General features: G+C 37.1%; 1 protein-coding gene across 15 annotated transcripts in view; it reads left to right on the forward strand.

Moving 5' to 3' along the window:
• The window catches only part of ADAM22 (ADAM metallopeptidase domain 22), a 235,764-nt gene that overhangs the window by 109,541 nt on the left and 98,780 nt on the right, over positions 1-27,443 (forward strand). For all 15 annotated transcript variants that reach the window (XM_042965798.1, XM_042965686.1, XM_042965704.1 and 12 more), the window contains exon 4: positions 11,548-11,614. In XM_042965798.1, coding sequence (XP_042821732.1) covers positions 11,548-11,614 — 67 coding nt within the window. The remainder of the gene's footprint in view (positions 1-11,547; positions 11,615-27,443) is intronic.

The following is a 27,443-nucleotide window of genomic DNA, read 5'->3' on the forward strand; positions in this document are numbered from 1 at the left end:
TTGTTGAATTAATATGTTGCACGCTTGAATGTACCACTGTATGTTAGTTATACTCCAACAACAAAAAAAAGGGGGCAAAATTTGACCATCATTACCAGTGGGTAAGAAAAGCCTGTTAATCTGTGTTCTCTCTAAAAATGGGACTATTATCATCTTCACACAAACGACTAGGAAAATATTGACAGGTTGACACATAGATCTTAAGCATTACTATAATCCAGGCAAGATACCATGGTGATTCAGACCAGGATGGTGGCAATAGAAGTCACATTCTGGATATATTTTGAAAACAGAGTTGGCGTAATCAACTGGATATGGTATATAAGAGAAATTGAGGAGTCAGTGATCACTCCTTGGTTTTTGGCCAGGGTAACTGAAGAGATGGAGTAGCTATTTATGAAGGTGGGAAGACTATTGGAAAATCGTTTGTCAAGCAAGATCAGGAACTTAAATTTGGATATAGTTAAGTGTGATACGTTTATTTGATAAGGAGGAGATGTTACTATGTGGTTGGAAATATTATTCTGAAGTTCAGAGAATTCTGAATTGGAGATATAAATCTGAAGGTCATCAACATATACTTGTTATTTAACAGAAGACATTAGGTAAGATCACCATAAGACTAAGTATAAAAAGAAAAAAGGACCATCGACTGAGCCTCAGAGCACTACATTGTTTAAAGATTGGGGAAACAGGACGAAACTAGCAAAGGAGATTGAGAAACAGCAGCAAGAGAAGTAGGAGAAACACCAGGAGAGTGTGGTGCCTGGTTGGAAATGTAAGGAAATATTTTCAAGAGGACGGGTGATCAGTTGTATCAAATGCTGCTTATAGGTCAAGTAAGATGAAGACTGGGAATCAGCCATTAGATTTCTACATTTAGTTTAAGGTAAGTAATTTGTGACTTTGTTAAGAGCTGTTTTGGTGAAGTGATGTGGTGAAAATCTGATTAGATGGGCTCAAGAGATAGGAGAGGAGAGAAAGGTGGATATTGACTATGGGTAATTGTCTTGAGTGGTTTTGCTTAATGGACAGAAAGAAATGTAGTAGCAGCTGGATAGGGAAATGATGTTAAGAATTGTTTTATTTGTTTTTGTGAATGGGAGAAATAACAGAGTTTGTGTGCTGGTGGAAAAGATCTAATAGAAGGGGGGAATTTGATGATGCAGGAAAGGGAACAACATCTGGTGCCATATCCCTTGGTAGGCAAGAAGGGATGGATTATGGTGCATGAGTAGGGGTGTTGGCTTTGGATAATTACCTGGACAGCTAATTCCTAGACTAGGAGGGAAGTTGCCAGATGGCTTTAAAGGATTTGTTGAGGTCAGTGTTCCTCATTGTAAAGCGAATACAGTCAACATGATGATAGGCTGCTCCTCAGCTTCATTCACTTTCACTGAGTAGGCCTGGTGCTTGTAAGGGCTTTAATCAGGATTGGTTTAGTCCAGGGAGAATTATATTGTAGAAGTTGGGTAGGGAAAGTTACAAAGCAGTGAATATTAAGATTGAATCGAAGCTGAGCAAGGAAGGGTGTGAGACATGAGGGTGGTGAGGGACAGTGAAATGGTAGTAATTTCAGTGGATTATGGATCTCACTGGGGTCAAAGAATTGAAATGGGGTATTGAAGGAGAAAGTTAGGTGGACAGAAGTTGCTCAGAGAGTGAGAGCCTTGGAATTTAGAATATTTATATGGTAGGTGAAATGTAGGTGAAGGAATGGAGGAGATCATCAGAGGAGATAAGGTCAAGGAGCTGAGAAGGCAGAATTATAAGGGTCACCTAGGTAAATATCAAAATCACCAATAATTACAACAGAGTAGTGTTGGAGAGTATGATGAAAACTAGAAGCTAAAATGTCCACAGCAGGAGGGGAGTTGACCAGGAATCAATAAATTGCTATAAGGATCAGTGATAGGTGGTATAGTCTGATGATAGGAGATATAAAGTGGTGTGATTTTTGGTGGAATGTGCTAGGATGGAATGACATGGCAATGAGAAACATGGAGGATATCTTTCCACATCCCTTTAGTAAGGATGTGCAGCCCCCACTTAAGGGGGTGCAGGAAAAGCAGATCCTATAGTGAAGAGCTGTTTCCCAGAGGAAGATGGTGAAGGAAGTGTTAAAGGAAGAGACTGGAGATTTTTCTAATGGCCATGGGTGAATTCCAGAGGGCATCATTAAAGGGTATCTAGGGTAGAGAGTGTGGGACAAAGTGACAGATCCCTAAAGGGATTTGAGATCTGGAGATGAGGGATGATTTGGGAGCCTGACAGACATGAGGTGACAGACATGAACTAGGGTAATAGGCCTGAAGTAGGTTAATCTTGATATTTTGGGAGCATATTGCCATGATGAGGCTGTATGTGCTGATGGTAGGTAGATGCTGTCTTCTAGGAACAGGCAGAATTGGGACTCCCACTTGACTCCAGTTTATGAAGTCACATAGGTAGGGGTGGGGAACAGTGAATTTAGCAGTGAGTTCTTCTTTATTACTGACAATGGCGTCTAGCTGAGGGATATGGTCATACTCCCAGAATATGGTTAGTGGAGAGGAAGGAGACAAAGAAGGTAAAGATGTTCATTGGGCAGATGGCATTAGAGAGTTTGAGGCTAGCCCTACATTGTTGAGAATGCTTTTCAAGTAATTAATATAAAAATGGAAATTTTTAATTAATACACTTTATTTGAACCATATGTAAGGATTACAACTTTTTACAAGTACCAAAACCTTTCATTTCTATGGTGCTCATGGGAAATCTAAGTAAATATTGAAGTAAGTCTGTCAATTTTCTTTTTAAAAAATGAGTCCTTGGGCCGCCTAGGTGGCTCATTTGGTTACATGTTGGACTCTTGATCTTGGCTCAGGTCATGGTCTCCTGGTTTGTGAGACTGAGCCCTGCATCTGGCTCTGCACTGACAGCACAGAGCCTGGTTGGGATTCTCTCTCTCTCACCCTCTCTCTCTGCCCTTCCCCCACTCATGCTCCTTCTCTCTCTCAAAATAAATAAAACTTAAAAAAAATTAAAAAAAATTTTTTAATGTTTATGTTTGAGAGAGGGAGACAGAGCGTGAGCAGGGTTGGAGCAGAGAGAGAGGGAAACAGAATCCCAAGCAGGCTCCCGGCTCCCAGCTGTCAGCACAGAGCCCAACACAGAGCTCAAACTCACGAACTGTGAGATCATGACCTGAGCTGAAGTCAGATGCTCAACTTACTGAGCCACCCAGGTGCCCCCCAATTTTTTTTAAATGACTCCTTGATTTAGCTTTAATGGACAAAAGGCCATTTTTTTCCTCCCTCTGTTGATTGTGTGCCATTAAGATTCACCAGGGATTTCTTTTTATTGCTTTGCTGCATTGTGTTCCCTAGTATCTTTGGCTTTCAGCGGGGTAATGAGTCACAATTGTCAAAATATACTAACACATTGTTATATTAATATTATTTTGCTAGAATATTTGTAGACTTAGTCTGATTATACTTCAATGCCCTGGTAACATTTTTTGTATGTCAAAATAAGCCTAGGAGATTCTGATTTAGTAGGTGGGTTAGGGGTGGTTCCCAGGCATTAAAAATTTTTTTTTTGTGATTCTGCTGCTAAGCCAGGCTTGGATACCTTTGCCTTAGTAGGAATAAGGATTCTATAAATAAGAAGCAGTATTAATAATAGTGCCCAATTCAACTGTCACCTAATCACATTTACTCTAAAGGTCTTAGTCCTTATATGCACACTGAAAGCTCCTTGAAAATTTTCATCAGATTATGACTTCCTCAGTTGAGCATAACTGAAGTAGCCTCACCATTAGGCACAGAGTATACAGAAAATCTCTTGTAAGTGTATAAGCAGGAAAGGAATCTTCATATTTACATTTTGGAAAGGAATAAAATGAAACTTTCATCCAAAAGGCAGATCTTAAGTAAGCTTTTAATTTAGTTGTTTCCCTTTAATTTATTTTAAACAAAATAGGAATTTTAAATACTAGTTATTACATACTGAGGATGTAGGCAACAGTTCTGGCACAAACTAGGGCTGAAGAATGGATGATTAATTCTCAGTGGTATGAATGTCCAGGACATTTATCTGTTTTCTGTAGTGAAGATTCTCAGTAAAGATACTAGTTTTTAAAAGGATCTAAGAGATTAATTCTTGATTAGATGGGGCAAAAAAACAAAAGAGAAGATGAATTGGAGGGAGGGAATGCATAAAATGGAGAGAATTGGAAGAGTGTTTTCTTTTTTCCCCTAAGCTTATAGTTTCTTATACCTCTTATGTAAGTTAATGAAATTTGGATTCCTAAACTTCATTTTCCCAGTTATGTTCTTCTGAAAAGCTTTGAAACCAAATGAAATCTCTATTTTTCCATTGCGGCCCATGACCCATAGGGCGTTTCCATATTTTAATGGATGGATTATAGTCATATATGAAAATTTTATGATCCTTTTGTTTTTATTATCCCAAGTAAGTTACATTGGGCTCGTTTGGAGCCTGCTCTAAGGAAAACATGATGTTAATTTTGTGCACTATTAACAGTTACTGAATGATGAGAATAAACAGGCACGGTCAGCCTACTGCCTTCTAAATTATTATTTTGTACAAATCTGTGGGTTGACTAGGCAGTTCTGTTTCATAAAGTATTGGCTGGGGCACTGTTACATCTGTAGGATCCAAAATGGCCTCAATCACATGGTTGGAAATTGGTGCCGCCATTGGCTGGGAATTCAGCTGGGGCTATCGGGTCAGGATTCTGGTTGTCCTCTACAAGCATCTTATTATGTGGTTGCTTAGGCTTTCTCACAGCATGATGGCTGGATTCAGAGATTGAAAAATGGAGAATTGTACATGCATGAAAGTAGAAACTGCAAACCTCAGATATCACACGGTATTACTTCTGCCTCATTAGATTTGCTACAGGGCCAGCTCAGATTCGAGGGGAGGAGAAATGGTCTCCACTTGACTATAAGAGAAGTGACAAGTAATTTGTAGACATCTTTTTAAAAATATTTTTTTAATGTTTATTTATTTTTGAGAGACAGAGCATGAGTAGGGGAGGAGCAGAGAGAGAGGGAGACACAGAATCCGAAGCAGTCTCTAGACTCTGAGCTATCAGCACAGAGCCCTATGCAGGGCTCAAATCCAAGAGCTGTGAGATCATGACCTGAAGCAAAGTTGGATGCTTAACCGACTGAGCCACACAGGTGCCCCTAGACATCTTTAATTAACCACAGTCCATCCTTTGACCACATATTATTTACATTTCTCACAAATACAAAATGCACTCAATTCCTCCAAACATTCCTGAAAAATCTCATTCCGTTATAGCATCAGACTTGAGCTCAGGGCTCTGGTCCTCATCATCTGAATCAGGTTCTGGTATTTAATTAGCTTATTAGATGAAGTAACTCAGGTACAGACCCTTGAACTGAGAAGACAAATGAGCTGTTCCACAAACACTCAAGTTCCAAAGGGAGAGATGAGGACAGGATGACTGCAGTAGATACTCTTGTTTAAAAAGGGAGGAAATAGGAAGTACCTAGCTTTCATGTAGTTGATTGAAATTCTGATACTCAGCCAGGTTTCCCCTGTTTGGGGAAAGGGAATATGTAGGTTAAGGCTCTGTTCTGCTTCCTGGGGGTGGTTGCCTGTGGTTCTTGGCTGTACTGTTTGCGTCACCATTTCTTTTCCGTAAGAAATGGGCCCAGTTTTAATCTAAATATCTTTCTAGGTCTGCTTCCTGACTAAAAATTTTTCATTGACTTTCCATTTTGACCAAAGCTGGTGGTTGCTCTGTTGGTGGGTTCTGTGTGAATTCATCGAGATTTACCCCATTGGACAAAACCGTAGCCACACCTCATTTGGGGGGGAGTCCCTTCCCTATTTTTGACTTTGAGTTAAGATGCTATAGGACAGTGCTTTTAAGATTCTTGGAAACTCTTTTGTGTATCTGAGCTACTGGTAGGTAGGCCTGGAGAATCTTAGAAACTCTTATATAGGTGATATAATCCAGGTAAAACAGCCCTAAGTCTTTCTGAGGTCTTAACAAAGGGTCTTACAAATGCATCTTTGATTTGATCTTGACCTTGAGGTCACATTTTACTGGTAGTACCTTAGATTAGAGCTTGCTCTAAGGCTGTTATTTTGAAAATCTAATGCTGGTTCAGATTTCTTCATTCATTCGTTTCTTCCTTTGGTATTTTTAGTGGGAATACTGTAAATGATATGTCCTTCTCAGTGTATCACTTCAGGAAGCACATGATTTTGGTTTTTTCCATTACTGATGATGTTAACTGATCACTTGATTAAGGTGACATGCCCCAGTTTTCTTCACTGTAAATTTATTACTAGGGTACATTTTGAATGTAGAAGTGAATATTGGGATTTGGCTGAGAGAGTTATGCATTAGCCATGTTGAGTTTGAGATGCCTCTTTGACCTCCTTGTACAGGCTGGTTTAGAAATAGGAGTGCCAGTTGGTCTGTTGATTGGAAAGGTGAAGTAGTCTTTTTGTGTCTCCATTTTCTCAGTGAATACAGAATTGAGGTCATCAACAGAGAGTTATGATGAAGGAATACTTTGGAGAGAAAGGCTTGGATTAGTGGATTGATGGGCAGTGTTGTGCTGAGGGACCACTTGATAATTGTGGTCATAAATTCAACATATCACCATTCAGGATGTTCTGCTTTTTGAGGACAGACTTTGACTATCGGAAGAGGTAAGTTTTGCCACAGTTGAGGTTTGGCCAAGTGAGCATAGTGGAGAGAGCAGAGCAAGAGAAGTATGGAAGTTTAGAGTGTATATAAGGGGGTGATTATCATGACAGAGCATGGAATATGAGTTAGATTAGATGGACAGGAGGGAGGTAAAGGACAGTGAAAAATCAGTAGGTAGGGTTCATTGTTTAAAAGTCTCCAGGGGCTCCTGGGTGACTCATTAGATTTGATGTCCAACTCTTGGTTTCTGCTCAGGTAATGATCTCGTGGTATGTGAGTTTGAGCCCCACATTGAGCCCTGTGTCAGGCTTCACTCTGACAGTGCAGATCCTGCTTAGGATTCTCTCTCTCCCTCTCTCCCTGCCCCTCCCCCCCCAAAAAAAAATAGGTAAATAAACTTTAAAAATAAATAAATGCCAAAGAGTTAAGTGGAAGTTTAAGGGAAAGATGGCTAGGAGACGGTGAATAGGGAATGGGGTGTTTGGAATCAGGATGTGGGAGGGATTTCACACATATTCTGGTTTAATACCTACCAACTTCATATTATTTCCATAGACAAATTATGTTTATAAAGATTAAATAACTTGACCAAGGTCACACAGCAAATAAATGACAGTTTGGATAGGAAGTCAAAATACTAGTTTCATATTTAAACTCCAGAATCTTTGTACTTTACCAGCTGCCTCTGATTCATGACAGTTGCCCACTAGACAAAGAGTAATCGTTATTATGACTGAGAACGTTTACACTGTATTTGTTATGCTTTCTTTAGGCTTATTAAGGTAAGCAAATTTAAAAAAAGGCCTCAGACTACATTTCTAATTTTAAAAACATCTCCCTACTTTCTTTGTAAAACAAGTGGCCTTTATAATTTGATTGAAAATGATTTTCAGTTTTCATCTTTCAAAATTCACAAGTTAGCATTCACACATCAGTTTCGAGTAAGCCGTTAACATAGAGTAAATTTTACCTTCTCACTTTACAGTAAAATAAAATTTCCCAATGTTAAGGAGATTCCCCATTTCCTGCACTTGAGATTATTTAAATAGATCCCTGCTTAACTGTAAACAATGTCGATCTAAGGAAAGGAACTTAAGGTAATTTTTATTATCTCTAATTAGGAGGCTTCAAGAAAATTTGCTTAGGGTCTAAGTAGACGGTAGTCAAGATTTTATGCTTTAGTGGAGGAAAAGTGACATTTTAAATATAAGGTTTTTCAGCCTAATAATTAAAATAGCAATACTTAGCAGACTTCCACAATACTGCAAACAAACAAAACCCAGTTGTCAGGGCTGTTTTTAGTTTAAATTACATGGAACCCCTTCCAACAATACCTGTAGGTATAGAGCTACATAATTCCTGAGCAGGGAGTTTTCTTTGCTGTAATTACATTCATGTGGTGACTCATAAACTCTCTTAATTCCTAGATTTTATAATTGAAAAGAAAATATTCCCTTGAACTTTGAAAACCTGGAAGATTCAAAAGTTGTTTTTCAGAAGTTATTGTGATTATTACTACTATCACAACTTCTCTAAGTGATATTGTACCTAGTTGCTTTTGATCTCACTCGTGCTAGGGGGTTTACTCAGGTGACTGATGGAGAAAGGATCCCACCAATACTCAGCAGCAGGGCTGTGCTGTTCTGGGTCCTGGGACCTAAGCAGCAGAGATCTGGGGTTTCCCTCTGGTATTCACCACCGACACAACTCTGTTTCTCTCAAATGTCTGCTTATTTTTGACTTCCTGCTTCTCTTTCCTTGAATTATTTTTTTGTGTGTATGCATTTATTTGTTAAGATTCCCAAGGGAAGGAATAGTTTCTGCTAATAAACACTACCTGGGTATGGCAGTTTTTCTCTCCCACTTCTGGGGAGGTTGTTTGAGACCGATACAAGGTTGGGGGACAGTCTCTTGTAGGCATCTGGCTGGTATCTCTCCTGTTCGGGGTATGGTCACGCCTAAGAAGGTGACATGTGGATGCTTGAACAATGACATATATTGCTTGAGGCAGATTTTTATCAAGCAGCTTTACTTTTGTTAGAAGGCCTTGGAGATTTGTGAAATACTATCTGATAACCCCATAATAAGGGGGGAAAAAAGCAAGCAAGAGATAAAAGAAAGACAACTGTTGGTTGGATGTTCAACAGACACTCTCTCCACCACCATCCTTCCCCCTAACATTATTCAGCTCTCTCTTGGGTAGTCATGATATACATGCCAGGCTCTGGAGAAGGAGAACTTGATTGTTCAAAGACAAATTTCCCAGTGAAAAGATTTGTTTTGGCAAGGCCCAGTAAGGTAATTCTGGAAAAACATGTTTGAGAATATGAATGCTAGGGGCTTTTTGTGATGTTTACTGACTCTTTTAAGGAAATACAGTTTGTTTGTTTTTTAACGTGGGATATTTTTATCTGTGTGAGATGCTTAGAATTGCAGTAGCCATGTTAGGTCATGATAGGAGCCAGTTAAGAGAACAGATCACTCACTATACTGATGGCAGAACAGAAGGATGAACTTATGCCTGGTCACACAATTGTGCTGAGCCACCATACAAGCTAACTCTGGAGCTGCCTTGTTGTCTGGTGGGAAGTTACTTTGTTGCAATGGTAGTCTACAAGTATACTACCAGGCAAGCTAGCCCCCATATGCCAAATTAAAATCTGGTCACATGGTTTGCTGAATTAATTTTAAGGACGTGGTGACAAGCAAGAGGAAAGAAATGGGTAGGTTAGCACACTTAGGTTAGGGTGCAAGTTGGATGGAAGAATCGCTCCGGCTAATCCTCGGGTACACGGTGTTCATATGTTCTGCTTCTCTCTCTGCTGCATCTATCTTCCCTACTGATGATGTGGTTTCAAGGACTAGAGGTGAGGTTTTGGCAAGCTCCATAGGTGAAAGGTAGTCCAAGTTAATGACACACGTTTGCCGTATCTGAATTACACAGGGACAGTATGCTTGGTCGGGGGTTGTAAATTGCTGGTTAGCTTGATGGTCAGTCATGAATTCTCTTTGTATTTTGGGGGCAAAGAAAACATGAGGCAGAAATGGATGTCAGCAGTGTTTCTTAACCAGAGCTATTTTAACCGTGAGTATACATTGGCAATATTGGGAGACATTTTTGATAGTCATGACTATCGTGTGTGTCTGTGTGATGCTACTGGCACCTAGTGGGTAGAGGCCAGGGATGCTGCTAAACATGTGACCGTGTATAAGACACCCCCCAAGACAAAGAATTATCTGGCTCTAAATGTCAGTGGTATGGAAGTTGAGAAGCCATGGGTATTGAATGAAGACCTCATAAATAATAAGTGTTTATGTATAGTGTATCCTGGATATTTAGTATCTTTTTTTGTATATTTATTATATCATGAACATTTATCACCCAAGTGCCTCATGAACATTAGGTATCTTTTGGTCATCCATCCCTTTCTATCAGTGTGTAACACACACATGATCTTCTTAGTTATACTTTACACATCCTTTGCATTCTGGCGCATCTAACACAATTTTGTTTACTAGTACTTATCTATATTTAAGACATCTAAAATGTGTTTGCGTGTATTTTATGAACTCCAGATTTATTCGTCTAACATCTGGAGATTTGCAAAAGCATATTCACATTACACCTGTCCTGGAATTTCTAACAAGAAATAAGATATAAATGTCCTGATTGTTTAAGCCATTTTTAGTTGTGTTTTCTGCATCTTGCAGCTTAGAGCATCCTAACTGACTCCCCCATAACATCAATAGGAAAATAAATTACAAAGATAAATGAAACAAGGACTTAAGCTATGATTATAGGTTTCCAAAATGGCAATGTAAGGGTCAGATGCTGGAGGAAATTGATGATGGTGCCTGGGTTAATATAACACATGTTTGATCATTCTGTTTACATTTCAAGCAACTGTAGACAGGGTGCTTATCACAGCAGACCTGTGTGCTCAGAAATTCACATTTTTGAAATGATTGGGACAATTTTGGCATGGTGACCTTCATAACACTGTGAAAAAGATTATTTGGTTGGTTGAATGTCTATTAATGCATTTAGAAATTTATAGCTTCACAATTATTTTTACTTAATGTTATTTATTTATTTATTTATTTACTTATTTATTTATTTATTGCTTTAAAAATCTTCAGACTTTATGACTTGTTATATAAGTTGTTTCTTGAGGCACCACCATTAAAGGGGAATTTTTTTTCATATATATATGGAATTAAAGAGAAGCATATTTAAGATAATGTAAGCATGTTTAAATTATACAAGAAGATTGTTGAGGACAGATTTCAAAAAGAATTATTTAAAATTTCTGAAAGCACATTCCTTCTCATTTCTTCTACCTTCCTTTGCCCCCTTTTTAATGTTTTTTTGTGACGGAAAGGATTATTTTGTTAGGTTAATATATCACACTTTAAAAATGGTCAAGTACAGTAGCAAATCGGAACTATTTAATAAAAACTAAAGTAAAACCAGGAAGAATATGATGTCTTGCAAATAACGGTGTCCTTATGGTAGTTTCTGAGACCTGTTGAACTTGACCAGTGGCATTAGCTCTGCTGCATTGGGTGACAGGTGATTTAACCTCATATTTTTTTAGAAGTCCAGGTGTGTGTGTGTGTGTGTGTGTGTGTGTGTGTGTGTGTGTGTGTGAGAGAGAGAGAGAGAGAGAGAGAGAGAGAGAGAAAGTAGGAGGGGGGAGGGATACAGAGAGACACCTATAAAGTTTTCTTTTTGTATTCAAATCTGAGTTAAAAATCAGAAAGCTGATATATGTAAACTTGGTGACTTTCAAGTGATTTACACTCTCAGGGTCCCTTTTAATCACCATTTCTATCTGTTACAGCGATTTGCTGTCCTCTGAATACGTAGAGAGACATGTTGAACACGGAGGGAAGACTGTGGAAGTTAAAGTAAGTAAGATTGTCTCCCTCTGGCGGAGATTTTTTGAAAATTGTTAAAATATTGATTATGATTTTAATTTTCAGTGAAACTTCTAATGTACAGTTTTGGGGTTTCTGTATTTCGGCATTTTTCAACTAAGTGTATCACCTGCTTGTGAATAAAACCTTTAGTTACCAGAGTAAGTGTTCTTAGTGTGCTATAGGAATTGTGGGAGTTATGTTTTATGGAATTAATACAAGAGTTGTGTGGGATTAATACAATGCAAGTGTTCTTATTTAGAATATGTCACAGAAAGTAATTCCTGAAATGTGCCTTTAAGTTAGCCCTGAGAACCAAAAGGTGAAATCTTGGGTCCAGGATAGGTATGTGACTTTGCATTCAGTTGGAAAAGACATTCCCCTGGTAAAATGATAAATTTATTTGGTCTTCAGGGTAGTCCCAGGAGGTTTTAAATCCCTGGAGAGAGATATCTCAGGATATTGTTCTTTTTTTTTTTTTTTAAGTTTATTTATTTATTTTGAGAGAGAGACAGAGAAAGTGGGGGAGGGGGGGAGAGAGAGAGAGAGAGAGAGAGAGAGAGAGAGAGAGAGAGAATCCGAAGCAGGCTCCATGCTGTCAGCATGGAGCCAGATGTGCAGCTCGAACTCACGAACCATGAGATCCTGATCTGAGCCGAAATCAATAGTCAATCAAAAGTTGGACACTCAAGCAGCTGAGCCATCCAGGTGCCCCGGGATATTGATTCTTGTCAAGTAAGCTCTGAAGAGATATGCCTTGTAAATAAAATCTTCCTCCAGTTGCAGACATAGGCATGTGTATTTTTTCTGGTCTACTGATGATGATGTAATCTGAGGGTATGTGAGACCAAATTCCACCCAAAGGTTTTTTTTTAGGCTCATTTTTTTTTTAGGCTCATTTTGTAGTATTATAAGTTTTGGCTAAGTGTTTATTTTCTTTTGAAAAGAGTTCAGACTACCTATTTGCCTTGTCAGAATTATAATACCATTTATATATATTTGCTTTCTTTTTCTGAATATACATTTGATACAGACTCGTTTTAGAAAACTTACAAGTAGAGAAAAGTAAAAATAAAAATGAAAACTCACCAAAATTCATCACTGAGGTAAACTTTGTTTTAATTTTATTGTATTTTCTTTTAGTATTGTTTTGCTCTGTGCACATATTTATATTTTAATTTTTTGTATATTTGCTATCATATACATCTGCAGTATTGTATCTTGCTTTATAAGCAAAATTTCTATATCATGTATAGATATCTTTGATAAAGACTAAAAACAAAATATGTTGATTTTTACAAGTGAACTAATTTATAATAATTATGCCAGTCCTTCCAGAAAGTTATTCTAAACTTGTTAAGGCTGACAAATGGAATGGTTGGTTGATTTATTTCACTGCCTTTCTGTAGAAAGGACGTAAGGATGCTTCCAGGCATGACACAGGAAAATGGTGCCATGTTGCTTATAGTTGGAAAAAATTACCTAGATTTAGAATCTCTGGGCTTCTATTCTCTTTCCCGTTGCTTGGCTTTACTTCCCTATTTTGTATGTTGCTTTTCTGAATGCAGAGTATTTGTTATTGTTAAATTAAAGAGGAAAAAAACAGGCAGTTCACTATTTCTATTTATGCCTGTCAGTGGAATGATGAAATGCAAATAGGAGCATGGAGGGCAGATCGAGCAAAGAGCCATGTTGCTCCAGTAATGTCCCCTTTTCAGGAAACTTGTACTTAATCAACAGAGTGTACTCCACTCTGAGATCATTAGGCTCCATGGGTATATATAACACTCAGAGCACTGACTTTCTGCACAATCTTTGCTGATTTTCCAGTCTGAGAATTTCATTTTCTTTGTTTGATGGTTGCCTAAACCCCAACCCTATTAAACCAGGGAAATAATAAAATCCAACCTTCATTTAAACCCTTGGGCCAGAAGACGTTTCTCCCTTTCAGAAAACCACTTGGATCTCACCCATCACCTCCATTTGTGTCTAGTCCCTTTAAAAACCTAACTCAAAATTCTCCTCTGGGTTTTTTCCAGAAACCACACTGAAAACTCTGAATCCTGCCCCATCAATTCAGTCAGTAGCCAGTTATTTTCCTGCTGGTTCCCTCGTGTCTTGCCCTTTGTGCTTCGCTCATTGGGGTGTTTCTTTTTAACGTAATCTGTTCTCTTTTCTTTACTAATGACTCAGAATTTTCTTAAGCTTTTCTTTTCACTGTACATTATGAGTCAACTAAAATTGTAAAATTGTAACATTTTGTATTTCTTTTTCTTCTTTCTACTACCTTTTCAAAAAAATTTTTTTCTTATGTGCTGTACTAGTTTGCTAAGGCTCCCATAACAAAGTACCACAGAGTGGCTTAAACAACAGAAATGTATTTTCTTACAATTCTGGAGGCTGGAAGTTCAAGACCAAGGTGTCAAATGGGTTGGTTTCCTCTGAGGCTTGTAGATGGTGCCTTCTCCATATGGCTTTACGTGATTTTTCCTCTGTGTATATCTGTTCTCCAATTTCTTCTTCTTAAAAGGACATTCATCATGTTGGATTAGGGCCTGCTCTTAACAACCTTATTTTAGCTTAATTACTTCTTTGAAGACTATCTTTACAGTCTGAAATAGTAGGGAGTTAGGACTTCAACATAAGAATTTCAGGGGAATACAATTAAGCCCATAACACCTTTCCTAAGAGCTCTATTTGGTTTGGTTTTGTTTTTAAATTGGCTTTGCTCTTGGAAGTGAAATAAATGAAGGGTATGAAATCAAGACAAAACTCTACTTCTTTAAAAAAATTTTTTTAAATGTTTTTATTTATTTTTTAAGAGACAGAGCATGAGTGGGGAAGGGGCAGAGAGAGAGGGAGACCCAGAATCCGAAGCAGGCTCCAGGCTCCAGGCTCCAAGCTGTCCGCACAGAGCCTGATGCAGGGCTCGAGCCCACAAACTGCGAGATCATGACCTGAGCCGAAGTCGGATGCTCAACCGACTGAGCCAACTGGGTGCCCCAAAACTCTACTTTTTTGATGACATAAAACCAAATTCATTTATGCCAGATTTAAGCAATGAGTAGACATCAATCTGATAAATGACTGCTCACGTATCATGGAACCTTTATTTGTGAGATTCAGGTACAATGCATTTATTTAAGTGTGTGAGTATGACTGTGGGAAAGGAATGTATTTGCATGGAAAAGTACATAATAGCTACTTTGGCAAATCTTTTAGATTGCGATTATATTTTTCAAACCTTTTTTTTCCAAACATTTTTTTTTCCTAATATATAACACTGGCACAGAAATTACTAAGGTGAATACTCCATAACCACTATTCAATTCAAGAAATGGAGCTTGACCAGCTCTTCTGTGTGATACTTCCCAAAGCTGAGCTCCTCCTGCCTCCTCTTAGAGACTTGTAAATACTATTGCGACTTTTCTGGTTTTATTTATTGTTTTATTACCCAAGCATGTATCCCTGTAGTTTAATTTTGCCTAAGTTTTTTAAATGATTTTTTTTAAAATTTTTATTTTTAGCGTTTATTTATTTTTGAGACAGAGAGAGACAGAGCATGAACGGGGGAGGGTCAGAGAGAGAGGGAGACACAGAATCTGAAACAGGCTCCAGGCTCTGAGTTGTCAGCACAGAGTCCGACGCGGGGCTCGAACCCACGGACAGTGAGATCGTGACCTGAGCCGAAGTCGGCCGCTTAACCGACTGAGCCACCCAGGTGCCCCTAAATGATTTTTAAAAAGTCTCTTTTAATCCATTGGTTTCCCCATATCTTTCTCTTTTTACAACAAATTTGTTTCTTCCACAGATACATTGTTGATCTTGTGTGTTTTCTTATAGTCTGGATTTTGCTGTTGACTGCAATTTTATATTTAGAGTAAAATGAAATATGTGTCAGTGATCTTTCCTTAAGATAGTAATGTGTATTGTCTGCAAAGACATTCTATGCCTTGTCAAAGGTGGTTTTATTCTGGTCAGATAGATACAGAATCCTGATTTTAAAGTTTTTTAAAAAACTTTCTTCAAAGGTTACAAAGATAAAGGCTTTAAGCAGAAAAAAAATATTTTTGTACCTTTAATAAGACATATTAATCTCATCTTTCACTTAAATTTATTTCCATTTCATTTAAAAATTAAATTCTAAATTTGCCCCTTAGCTTAGAGAGAACTTTTATGTGTTTAATATGAACTCTTAAAAGAATTTTAAGGGGCGCCTGGGTGGCTCAGTTGGTTGAGGGTCCTCCTTCAGCTCAGGTCATGATCTCACAGCTTGTGGGTTTGAGCCCTGCATCAGACTCTGTGCTGATGGCTCAGAGCCTGGAGTCTGCTTCAGATTCTGTCTCCCTCTCTCTCTGCCCTTCCCCCACTCATGCTCTGTCTCTCTCTGTCTCAAAAATAAATAAAAAACATTTAAAAAGAATTTTAACAGTAAGCTTCAACTGATCAGAGTATCTTGGGAACAAAATCTTTTCATTTTGACTGTGACGAACTGTAGATCTAGATTCTTGAGACAAAGTAAATTAGGATTGATGAGCAGCAGCAAATGAGTGTAAACTGTGCAGCTCACTGTTTTATTGTTAGCTAGCTTTTTTGTCTTGAAAGCTGCCAATATTCAGCTTAATTGGTTTCCAGTTATATAGACTCTGGTTAATCAGTGTTATAATACTAATAATCATTGTATTTATTGCTTGTGATGTGACAGGCACATGAACTTCTATGTATTTGGTGTTCAAAATGACCTGTGATTATAAATATGATTATTATGACACTTGACAGGAAACTGAGGTATATAGAGGTTATGTAACTTGCTGAAATCAACACAGTGAAAAGTAGTAGAGCCACAATTGAAATCTAGGTTATTTAACTCCCGAGCTGACTCTTAAACCATATTATCTACCATATATTCTATATTATGTAAGAGAGGATAGCCATGAAAACTGAAATGTATTTAATTTGGACTGATTTTATACATACCTAATTCATTTTGGAGGTACCTAATGACTCCTTTATAGTCTTATCCTTAACCTGAAGTGGTGGTCTACTCAAAGACCTTTTAGGTATTTCTCTCAAATTTGGTTGTGTGTTAGGGTAGTTTTTCAGTTATGTCATTTGCCTTGTGCAACATATGGTAAAGACACATCTAGTACAAAGCCTGTTTTACTTATCACATCTCAGGAAAATCACCATAGTAGGAATTTTGGATCATTAGGAAAGGAATGGTTCAATTCTTTATATCTATCAAGAATATATGTAGATGTGGAATGGGGCAGATTTCCTTTGGGTGAAAAAGAATAGTTATCTTGGTAGAGATATGATTTATTGTATTTATTACCTATGAAAGACCATGACCAGTCATCAGTATCATTTGTTATAACAATATTTTTTTTTGGTTAGATTTTTTGATGTCTTATAAGCAAAAGTAATAGCTGCTAAGTATCTAATTAGCTCAAATTATTTCTAATCTACTGTATATGAGCACTCCCAGCTTGTCTTTGGATCAGGATCCTAATGGCTGTGTACAGAATGCTCATTATACAGCCTTGACTTTGTCAATCAACTGGTTACTGTCCATCATTTAATTGAATTGAGGGCACTCAAGGATCATTGTCTCAGTTAATACCCATAGTGGCAGTAAAAAGATAGTAAGAAAGCAGAGGAGTGTGGATCAAGGTTGAGTATATAAATGGGTAAAGGAATTGCTGTGTGTTGGGGTGCAGGTGCCAGAGGAAAAAGTGTTTACCTGAGGGCAGGAAAGGTTATTGTGACTCAAGGAAACCTTTTACTGTAAAAGAATGATGGTGTAATTCTCATTAAAAATACTTCCTAAGGAGGGCCTTAGTTGGTTGAGTGTCTGACTCTTGATTTCAGCTCAGGTCATGATCCCCGAGTTGCAGGATCAAGCCCTGTGTTGAACTCTGCACTTAGCATGGAGCTTCTTTGGGATTCTCTCTCTTTCCCTCTGCCCCTCTGCCCTGCTCTTTCTCCCTTTTTCTTTAAAAGAAAAATTTAAAAATAAATAAAATACTTTCTAAGAAAATTGAAATGGCTAATGTTACTTCTGGAAATAGAATATCAGTAAAGTTGATATAGAGGCAAGGAGAAAGCCTGAGTTTTTCTACCATAGTTTTTCTCCTGCTGTTCACATCATCTTAGCTCCCTGGGGTTGAAGCTCCATGAAAGATTAACAGCATAGAATGGTACCATCTACCAGCAGATACCTGTGCTACAGGCCGAATCTCTAGATTCCTTTTGCACTCAGTTTTATAAGTCAATTTCTAGCTCATTCTTCTTTCATAAAGAAGAGATTAACTTGTTTTTTAATCCTGCCTTTAATCTTTTTGTTTTCCACAATGAATGTGTCAAAGATAGGAAAAAAGCTTCTAGTGGGAGAATAGCTTTAAGAGATCACTTAGAAAATATTAAATGTGATGACCATCAGGGCAACATATACCTTCCTGGCTTATGCTAACTTTGTAGTTCCTTTAAGCCTGAATGGTATCCATAAAAAATTCCTTATTATTTTGAATTATTTTCAAGCTTTCTCATGTTTCATTTTCTGATTTCTCCACAATGAACATAATGTTCGACACTTGAATAGTTTAAAAAGCCTATAATGTATTAAATAAATGTTTCTTAAGATATCTTTTAACTTGTTTTGTTTGCAAAAACTACCCCCCCAAATAATTATGTGTTGCTATAAAATATTGTGGACTGCTTTCTTAAGTAAAAAATGTTCTCAGTTTGTCATTAGTAGCAGGATTTAGTCTACTTAAAATATAGATTATAGTTCAGTGACTGCATTCTGCTTCTACTTTTTATTTTAATGACAAAAGCTTAACATATCCTTTTATGAGAGAGATTTTTCTTGAATTCATTGCATGCAATTGAGTAGTGCGTAAATGCTTGAACTATTTATTTTTTGGCCATGGGAACACAAAAATTGCTATTTAACTGCCAAAGTGTCATTATATATATTTATTGCAGCAGAAAAGATGAACAAAGGGGTTAATCTGTTTTTGCTTATTCTGAGTATCAAGTTTCCTTATTGATTCTCAAAACTGCATTACTGTTCAGAATCCTGGTTCTTTCTATAGAAGGAAGAAGAAAGAGTAAGCGATTAAGAAGAAAAGGAAAACCAGGCTTGGGTGTGCAGTAAATTTTGCTGCATTCATTAGTACAGGGCCCTCTATACCATTGCTTCAGTGATGAATCTTCTGAAATGGAGACTTGTGTTTTTTTCAAGTAGCTTTTAGGTGATCTCTTTGTTTTGAGCCTGTCTTTGACATGAAATGCAAGCAACAGCCACTGTTGCCAAGTGATCTACACAAAAGCTTTTTAAAATGTTGTTTTCCATTTTTGTTTTTGTTTTTTTAGGAGGACAACTCAACAACAGCATTTCCCTTCCAAAATGTGTCTGTTTACAACTTTCCTTCACATTTGAGGGACATGCTTTCTATCTTGAATTCTCACTACAGTAGCTTTTTCGGAGCTTCTTGGATAAGGGAGTAATACTTAGTTACCTAGACGGTAATTAAGTCACATGATCTGGGAAGATGCTTTTAGAGAGGGTTTTTTTTTTTTTTAATGAATCTATTTATAGAAGTTTTCATGTAAGCTCTTAGTTGTATCACCTTTAATTTCAAATACAAGGTTCAGGCATTTCCCCTGGCTCTGTGGAAATGGAGAAGGTCTTTATCTAGTAAAGTAACTCGGTGATGTGCATTTTAAGGATGGCTGAGGGGCAGACTATCAATCAAAGACCCTTAGTTGGTCCTTTGGGGGGGTTCCTGCTGCCATGGTAACTGGGATTGTTTTTGAAAAAACAGTTCTATTGAGATACAGTTCACTTACTATAAACTGAAGTGGTTTTTGGTCTCAATTTTGTCTGTTAGGGAGGTTTTTTTTGTTTTTGTTTTTTTAACCAAGTGTGTGTAAATAGAGTTGATTAAAATTATTACAAACAATTTAGTGAATCATTGATAGTATGTTTGGCAGATGCAGCTACCCATATGTCAGAATCTGTATTTATGTTCTTGTTGCTAGATTTTCTGGGAGATTTAGGCTAAGGACTTTTCACCACTGAGTCAAAACTCTGTGAGCAAAACCCTAGGTACAGGATGAAGGTCAATTTCAGGGACAGGTGTTACAGGTTGTGCAGGTACCTCACACAGGTTCTCTTTACCAGGGGGGAGATTTTCATATGTCATATATATAGACTTGATAACTTTTTACACTAATGAACACCAAGTTCAGGGGTGCCTGGGTGGCTTAGTCAGTTAAGCATCCAACTCTTGATTTCGGCTCAGTTCATGATCTCACACTTCATGAGTTTGAGCCCCGCATTGGGCTGTCTGCTATCATCACAGAGCCTGTTTCAGATCCTCTTTTCGTCCTCTCTCTGTCCCTCCCCTGCTTGCTCTCTGTCTCAAAATAAACTTAAAATTTTTAAAAAAATAATAAAATAAAATAAAAACCAAGTTCACCACAAATACACAATTAAAAAAATTTTTTTAATTTATTTTGAGAGAGAGAGAAAGAGAGAGAGCACATGTGCATGCAAGCAGGATGGGGTCAGGGTAGAGAGAGGGAGAGAGAGAATCCTAAGCAGGCTCCATGCTCAGTGCAGTCCCACATGGGGCTTGATCTCACGACCGTGAGAGCACGACCTGAGCCAACCACAAGAGTTGCACACTCAGCCGACTGAGCACCCAGGCAACCCACAAATATGTGATTTTTAAAATTAGATGACTTTAAGAAATTTCTTCTCCGTTGTCTGAGACAGTTTAGCCATGATGTAACATCAGTCTGACTAGTAGTAAAACCTGAATGACTTTTAAAGAATTATTGATCTACATATTTTTCTTATGCATGAATATTTAGTTACCAGATGTATTTTATTATATTTAATGATTTCACTAGCCTATAACTGCTGACATAGCTAATTTTTTTTTAAACCTGAGGATATAAGAATCCTCCAAGAATGAGATCTAGACTTCCTACAAAATATGTATATAAGTAAGGTTAATCTTCCAGCAATTTAATAAGAAGTTATTGAATTGAATAATAATGGGGGCTGGTAGTGGTATTCAATTCTAGGATCTCCTGGTTTAGAAATGATTCTGTAACTGCAACTAGAGACAGCACAGGGAAACCTTGTGCTTCTGGTCCAGAGTTGAGCTGTTGCTCATTTTTAAATATTTTAATCTTCAAATAGTGAATTATATTGAAATGACGACTCCTTAATTTTCTCTGTTACTAGTGCAAGAACCATATATCCTCATATAAATATTTTAAATTGTGAACAAAAGTATAGCTGGAAAAGCCATCTATTTGATGGCTAGTGTTTGTGAATCCTAGTCAGCTGGCTTTGTTGATTGATAATTACCATGTGTTGCTTTCCTGTATAAAGTCTATGTGTTCATTGCTATCTGCAGGACTCAATCTTTCTTCATGGCAAATTACTGCTGCCAGTGGTTTTAATGTTAGCTGCTTGCAAGAGTTAACCAATTCTCCTTAAAAGCCAAACTCATTTTGCTTCCTTAAGGCTATTGGTAGCATGTTCTTTCCAGCTAACTGTACTCACCTTAATGGAATTGAAAAATAAAATCCCTAGCTGTGCTTCTGTTTTATATCATTCTCAAAATTCTGCATTTTTGCAAATGAATAATTATTACCCCATGGATGCTCATTTTACCATCAGGGATTTTTTGTTTTATGCGATCTGTACCTCTTTGAATCATACTGATATTCTGATGGGATCAATACTGGCAACTGGACTGAGGAATAATAAGATTAGAAGTACTGGTGGCAGTTGAAGAAATAGCAGATGGTGGTGTGGTACTAACTATGTGCTGGATACTAGTCTAATAAAAATTTCACATACGCTAAGTTATGTATCCTCCAATAGTACCATTGTTATCCTCATTTTGCAGTGAAGAAACAAAGACACAGAAAGTTTAATAACTAACTTGCCCAAGAATTTAAATCCAAGTAGTCTGGTGCCAGAATTCCTACTATTTTCCACTATAGTCTACTTTCTGTATGGAAACAAATAATAACAGAGGAATCAGAATACAAATATTTAAGTTATAACACTTCAGTTTACCATTTGGAATTACCTCTCCATTGGCACTTGTTTTAGTAAGCCATACAGTGAAGATGTAATCATTTGGTTTAGGTGAATTTCAATTATTCTAAATATAAAATTTCTATTCTAAAGAAAACCAAATGCCTTCTAAGGAAGCCCTGTTTTTTTAGCCATTTTTCTTTGGGATTTATTTACTTATTAAAAACAATTTTTTTTAGTGTTTATTCATTTTTAAGAGACAGAGCGTGAGCGAGGGAGGAACAGAGAGAGAGGGAGACACAGAATCCAAAGCAGTTTCCTGGCTCTGAGCTGTCAGCACGGAGCCCAACACGGGGCTCAAACTCAAGAGCCATGAGATCGTGACCTGAGCCGAAGTCAGATGCATAACCGACTGAGCAAACCAGGTGCCCCATTCTCTTGAGATTTATTTTTAAGTATTCTTTGTTCTCCATAGAGGTTAGACTACCATTCAGTATAGGAATTTGCCAAGGCTGCTAAATTATAACCCTTTGAAATATGTTACTGTCTTGCACATGGCAAACACATGGCTGGGTTCTTATGCCCATCTTATGCCTATGTGTAAATTTATTTGCATCTGGAGGAAATGTGAAGTTCTATGGACAAGAGTAACTAAGCCGAAACATATCATCATCGTGCCAAGAGACTAGAAGATATTTGATTATATTTCTGCCAGCCTGCTTCAAAATACCCATTCCCTTTTCTTTCCCCATGTGTGTGCACCCACACCCACACGCCACCCCCCCCCCCCCACGGAAGAGTTAAAGAGCTACACAAATTTAATTTAAAAATTCTAAAGTGTTTGTTTCTTCCTTACATGTGATATTTATTCTGGTTATGTTTCCTAACTTTATTTTTTAGCCACAGCTAGTCTCTATTTTAGTATTCTTTTGATGAGCTGGACAGTGTGTGCATTTTTCCCTTGGCAAGCTTATGCAGACATATGCTCCTCTGCCATCTTGTAATCAGTGTGGTTTCAGGAAGGTCTCACATTTCACGATTTGATTCTCTTTGCATTATAGGAAGAAATTCTTTGGGGATTAAGTAAATTTTCCTTTCCCTTGGGACTAAAGCAGGGTTGCTGTAGGTCCATCATCATGTATAATGCATCAGCTACCTTAATGGCATTGTTAAGATTGCAAGTAGTCTTAACTTTGTAGCCTGAAGAAAATATATTGGCCCATTACCAGTTTATACAGGTCAGGTATCTTAGGGCTAGGAGCAGGGAGAAATGAAAAGTGACAGCTGGTATCTGTGTGAGTTCTATTTCAAAGCTCTGTTTGTAACCAGTTTGAGTAGAAAGTCCTATTTCTTTTCTTTCTAGTGTAATATTTTTTCCAATTAAGTCCCTAAATAATTATTTCATCTGTTAATATTCAAAGTGTTATCCATACACTTAAAAAGACATGTTCAGCCGTAAGTTAAAATTAAAAGTAGCACTAACTAGTGGTATTTCTATGTTTAGAACCAATTAACTATTTTGTAATAGAATATTGTTCCTTCTTTAATTCTAATCATAGAGTTAATTTTTCATTATATAATGTCTTATATAAATCTACTGTTGCAATTTTTTTTGAATTTAGAATGAACAATTACTAGAGTAATTATGATTGAACAGGAAGTTGTGGAAATGTTTTTGACAAGTTTGAAACTGGTTTGAAGCAAAAAAAAAAAAAAAAATCATAGATTATTCCCTGTGTTGTCCTAGTGTTATTTTCTTACTCATTTATAAAAAATGCTTATTTTCCAGTGAATAAGTGGCCACTGTAAAAATAAGAACAGGTAATAATGACCAGAGAATAAGTACCTTAGCTTTGAGTGGTTTGAGCCATTTTGGAGGGGTAATTGATCAGGGCTCCTTTTGATGTTTTATCATAACAGCCTTTTTGTTGCATGTAAGAGTTAGAATGGGAGGTAGATCCAAGTGGACCTGATTATCCCTATGGGAAACTTCTGAAAACTTACCCATGTGGAGTTTAAGGAACTATGAAAGGTGACATTAGAGATTTATGACAGTGGGAAAAAACCTAAATTCTCAGATACCCTGTTTGTGTTCTCACTTCTCCTTCTTTCAATAGATATATATTGAGTGCTTGCCATCAGCTTAGGGATGTAGCTATGAATAGTATGATACACTTCTCTCTCTCAACACTTACAGTTCAGTGGGGATGACAGGCATAATGAAAATAACTACCAAAAGAGCTTTTCAAATGGCAGTTATGAAAGTGCTGTAAAGGGAATTAAGTCCACGTCCCGAAAGCATTTTATGGGAGACCTCATCTAGTCTGCTTGGTTAGGAAAGCTTTCCTTAAGGAAATGATGTGAATTCTGAAGTTTGAAAAATAAGTAACAGGCAGATGAAATGCGAGAGGAACAGCTTTGCAGGCAGTGAAATTAGCATGTGTAAGGATCCAGAGGCCCTGATGCAGGATCTTGGTGCCTTAGAGAAACTGAAAGAAACCAGAGAGGGTGGATAGAGCAGGAGGTGGTACAAGAAGGGATGGGATCAAAGCAGGAGTATGATCTGTGACCAGAGCCTCAACTCAAAGAAATCAGGTATGACCTACAAGAATTGGACCAATCCTTCCTTTGGGTTTACACATTGATTTTTCTCTTTTCTCAATATTCTCGAAAATCTGGAAGAGTACTTTTAACTGTCTCTGGAAAGCAGAATAGTGGCTTTGGTAATTCTGAGTGGGGTCAGTAGACATTCCACATGGCAATTAGATTTTTGTGCAGAGTAAGCGCTATCTTCTTGAGCTTTTTCATGCTACTTTTCTGATTAAAAAACAATTTTTTTTTTCAATTTTTCTTGAGTAGTGTTAACAGATATAATTAAGCACTTCTTTTGTTTTGAAGTCCAGAACAGGTCTGTAGTTTGGAAGCAGTAAAGCTTAAAGACTGACAGTATCATTAAGGCTAGACAGTCTTGAATTTAGTTCAAGAATTAGTCTATGAATTTAGATTCATATCCTGACTCTGCCAGTTTGTATTTGTAGGACCTTGGACAGTCCTTATTCCTTCTTTGTTCATTTTCCTCGTCTATGAAATGAGTAAGACAAACATGTAGCCCAGAGCTTTGGGTAGAGAAAGTGCTTCATAAATATCAGTTTTGATATTATTATTAAGGTAGAGTGACAGTTTGTAAAGAATTTCTAGCTAGGCCTTTGGTGGCTTCTGCCCATTCTTCCTGCCGGTTTCTGATCCTACTCAGGGCACAGGAGGCACAGCCGGATCAACAAAAGCTATCCTTCACACTCTGCTTCACAATAAAACAATCGTCTGTGCCTCTAGACTGTACATTCCGTGAGAAGTTACTCCAAGAGTAAGCTCCTGTGGAAACTTGTAGTGTGTACCTAGCCTTCAGCATGTTGTGTGCCTAGAAGACAATAAATATCTGTTGAACCAAAAAAATAAGTGAATGAATTAAGCCCATGGTTAGGAAATAGGGTAGTTGCTCCTATTCACCCAACACTGGGTGGGGTGAAGTCCAGTTTGGACAGGTGTGAGAGATTCTGTTTCTCCCCCTGCCATAAAAGGATGCAGTAACTATAAACAGGAATACCAAGAACCAGATTGTGAGCCTCACATCTGCTCACCTAGTGCTAAGTTCGTCACCTGTGCTGAGGCTCACATCCACACATGTTTCCTTTCCAAAGTATTTTAGAGCCGCTTCTAAGTCAATTTTAAATTGAAAATCATAAGCTATCAGCAGCTGACCTGTGATATAAATTCCTATAATTTTGAAATACTTAAAACATTAAAAATTGCATATATTATAACATATCCATGTATACACTTAACATGTTAGTATTTTGCTATATTTGTTTCAAATCTTCTCAGGGTTTTTAAAATTGAATTCTATATTGTTGTGTCTCCTATTTTATTTCCATTTGTTTATGCTTTTACTCTTTTACTTGATCAATCCTGAAACTTTTTTTAAAACATTTTTTCAAAGAATCAGCTTTACTTTTGTTATTAATGTTTACTGCTTTTACTTTAAAAGCACTTCTCTTTGTTCTTTTCATAACTCATTGAGTTAAATGTTTAGCTGATTCATTATCAATCCTATTTTCTGTAAGCATCTAGGAATGTAAAATTTACTCTTAAGTACTATTTTAGCAGTATTCATGAAGTTCTGATACCTGCATTTTTTTGTTGTCCATATACATTTTTTCCGTAATTTATAACCATGACTTTTTTAAAAAATGTATTTATTTACTTATTTAAAGAGAGAGCACACACAAGCAGGGGAGGGGCAGAGAGAGAGAGGTAGAGAGATAATACCAAGCAGTCTCTGCACGGTCAGTGCAGAGCCCGAGGTGAGGCTCAATCTCACAAACGCATAGATCATGACTTGAGCCGAAATTAAGAGTTGGAATGCTTAACTGACTGAGCCACCCAGGTGCCCCATACCATGACTTTTATATGACTCACAAATTATTTATTTATTTATTTATTTATTTATTTATTTATTTATTATTTTTATTTTTAATTTATTCTCAAGTTAGCTAACATACAGTGTAGTCTTGGCTTCAGTGGTAGATTCCTGTGATTTATCACTTACATACATCACCCAGTGCTCATCCCAACAAGTGCCCTCAATGCCCATCACTCATTTCCCCACACCCCCAGCCCCCACACCCATCAACCTTCAGTTGACTCAGAAATTATTTAGATTTTAGAAACAATTTTTAAATTGTTTAAAAATTTTGTATTAAACATTAAAAACATTTCCAAATCTTATGTTATTGTTTTTCAATTTTATTGCTTTATGCTAAGTGCTGTATATAAGATACTGAATTTTTGGAAGTTGGCCTGGTATTTAAAAGAAAAAAGTTGGTAATCTTTGATTTTTTAAAAGTAAATTACAAAAACAAACAAAAAACAATAATAAAAAATAGATTACAAATCATAGATACCATGTAATTCAACTCCCACTTTCATTTTACGAGAAAATAAGCAACAAAAACATGGCAAATGACCAACCTGTGTCCACAGAAACAGTTGCTGGGGGAAAAACAAAAAACAACAACACTTACTTTTCCAAACTTAATTTCACTTTTCATCAGATACAGCCTTAAATATACCAGTTTGTCTCTCTGAAGGACATTGCTTAAGAAGTTCCTCCTTACAAAGTCAGTTTTTTGTATGTGCATTTAAATCCTCCCTGAGCTAATTCACAATCATCCAGGGAGGGAATGCTGAATGCTGGTGTTGAGTTCTTGAGCTCAAGTGTTTGAGACTCAAGGTATAAGAGGGAAAAAGGATGCTGCTTATCCTTACTTCTTCAGAAAAGGAGTAGAGGGAGAATGATAGAATGGAAATGAAAATAAAGGAGGATAAATTCATGGTAGAAGTGAGGGAAAAAAGTCCTTTTTCTCCTTACCCCAGACCCTCATTTTTCTTAGGGGGGGGGGAGAAAAAGGACAAGAAAACAACAAAAAGTCTTCTTTTCAGATGTAACATAATCTTTTTCTTCATTTTAGGGATGCCACATATGCTTTCTTTTTGCAGAACTATCTCCTAATCAGTTATATTTCTCAATGTTAATGTTCAGACATCAACTACAGAATAAAGTTTTAGATAATATACATCTCTTATGCTAAAAAATTCATATAGAGCAATTGATTTAAACTTCTGTTATTTTAAAAAGATACAATGATGTAATAATTTCCTGGAAAGAGTTATAATTTCATGAGTTTGTAATTA

The sequence above is a fragment of the Panthera tigris genome, chromosome A2 (assembly GCF_018350195.1).
Source record: "Panthera tigris isolate Pti1 chromosome A2, P.tigris_Pti1_mat1.1, whole genome shotgun sequence".
NCBI lineage: Eukaryota > Metazoa > Chordata > Mammalia > Carnivora > Felidae > Panthera > Panthera tigris.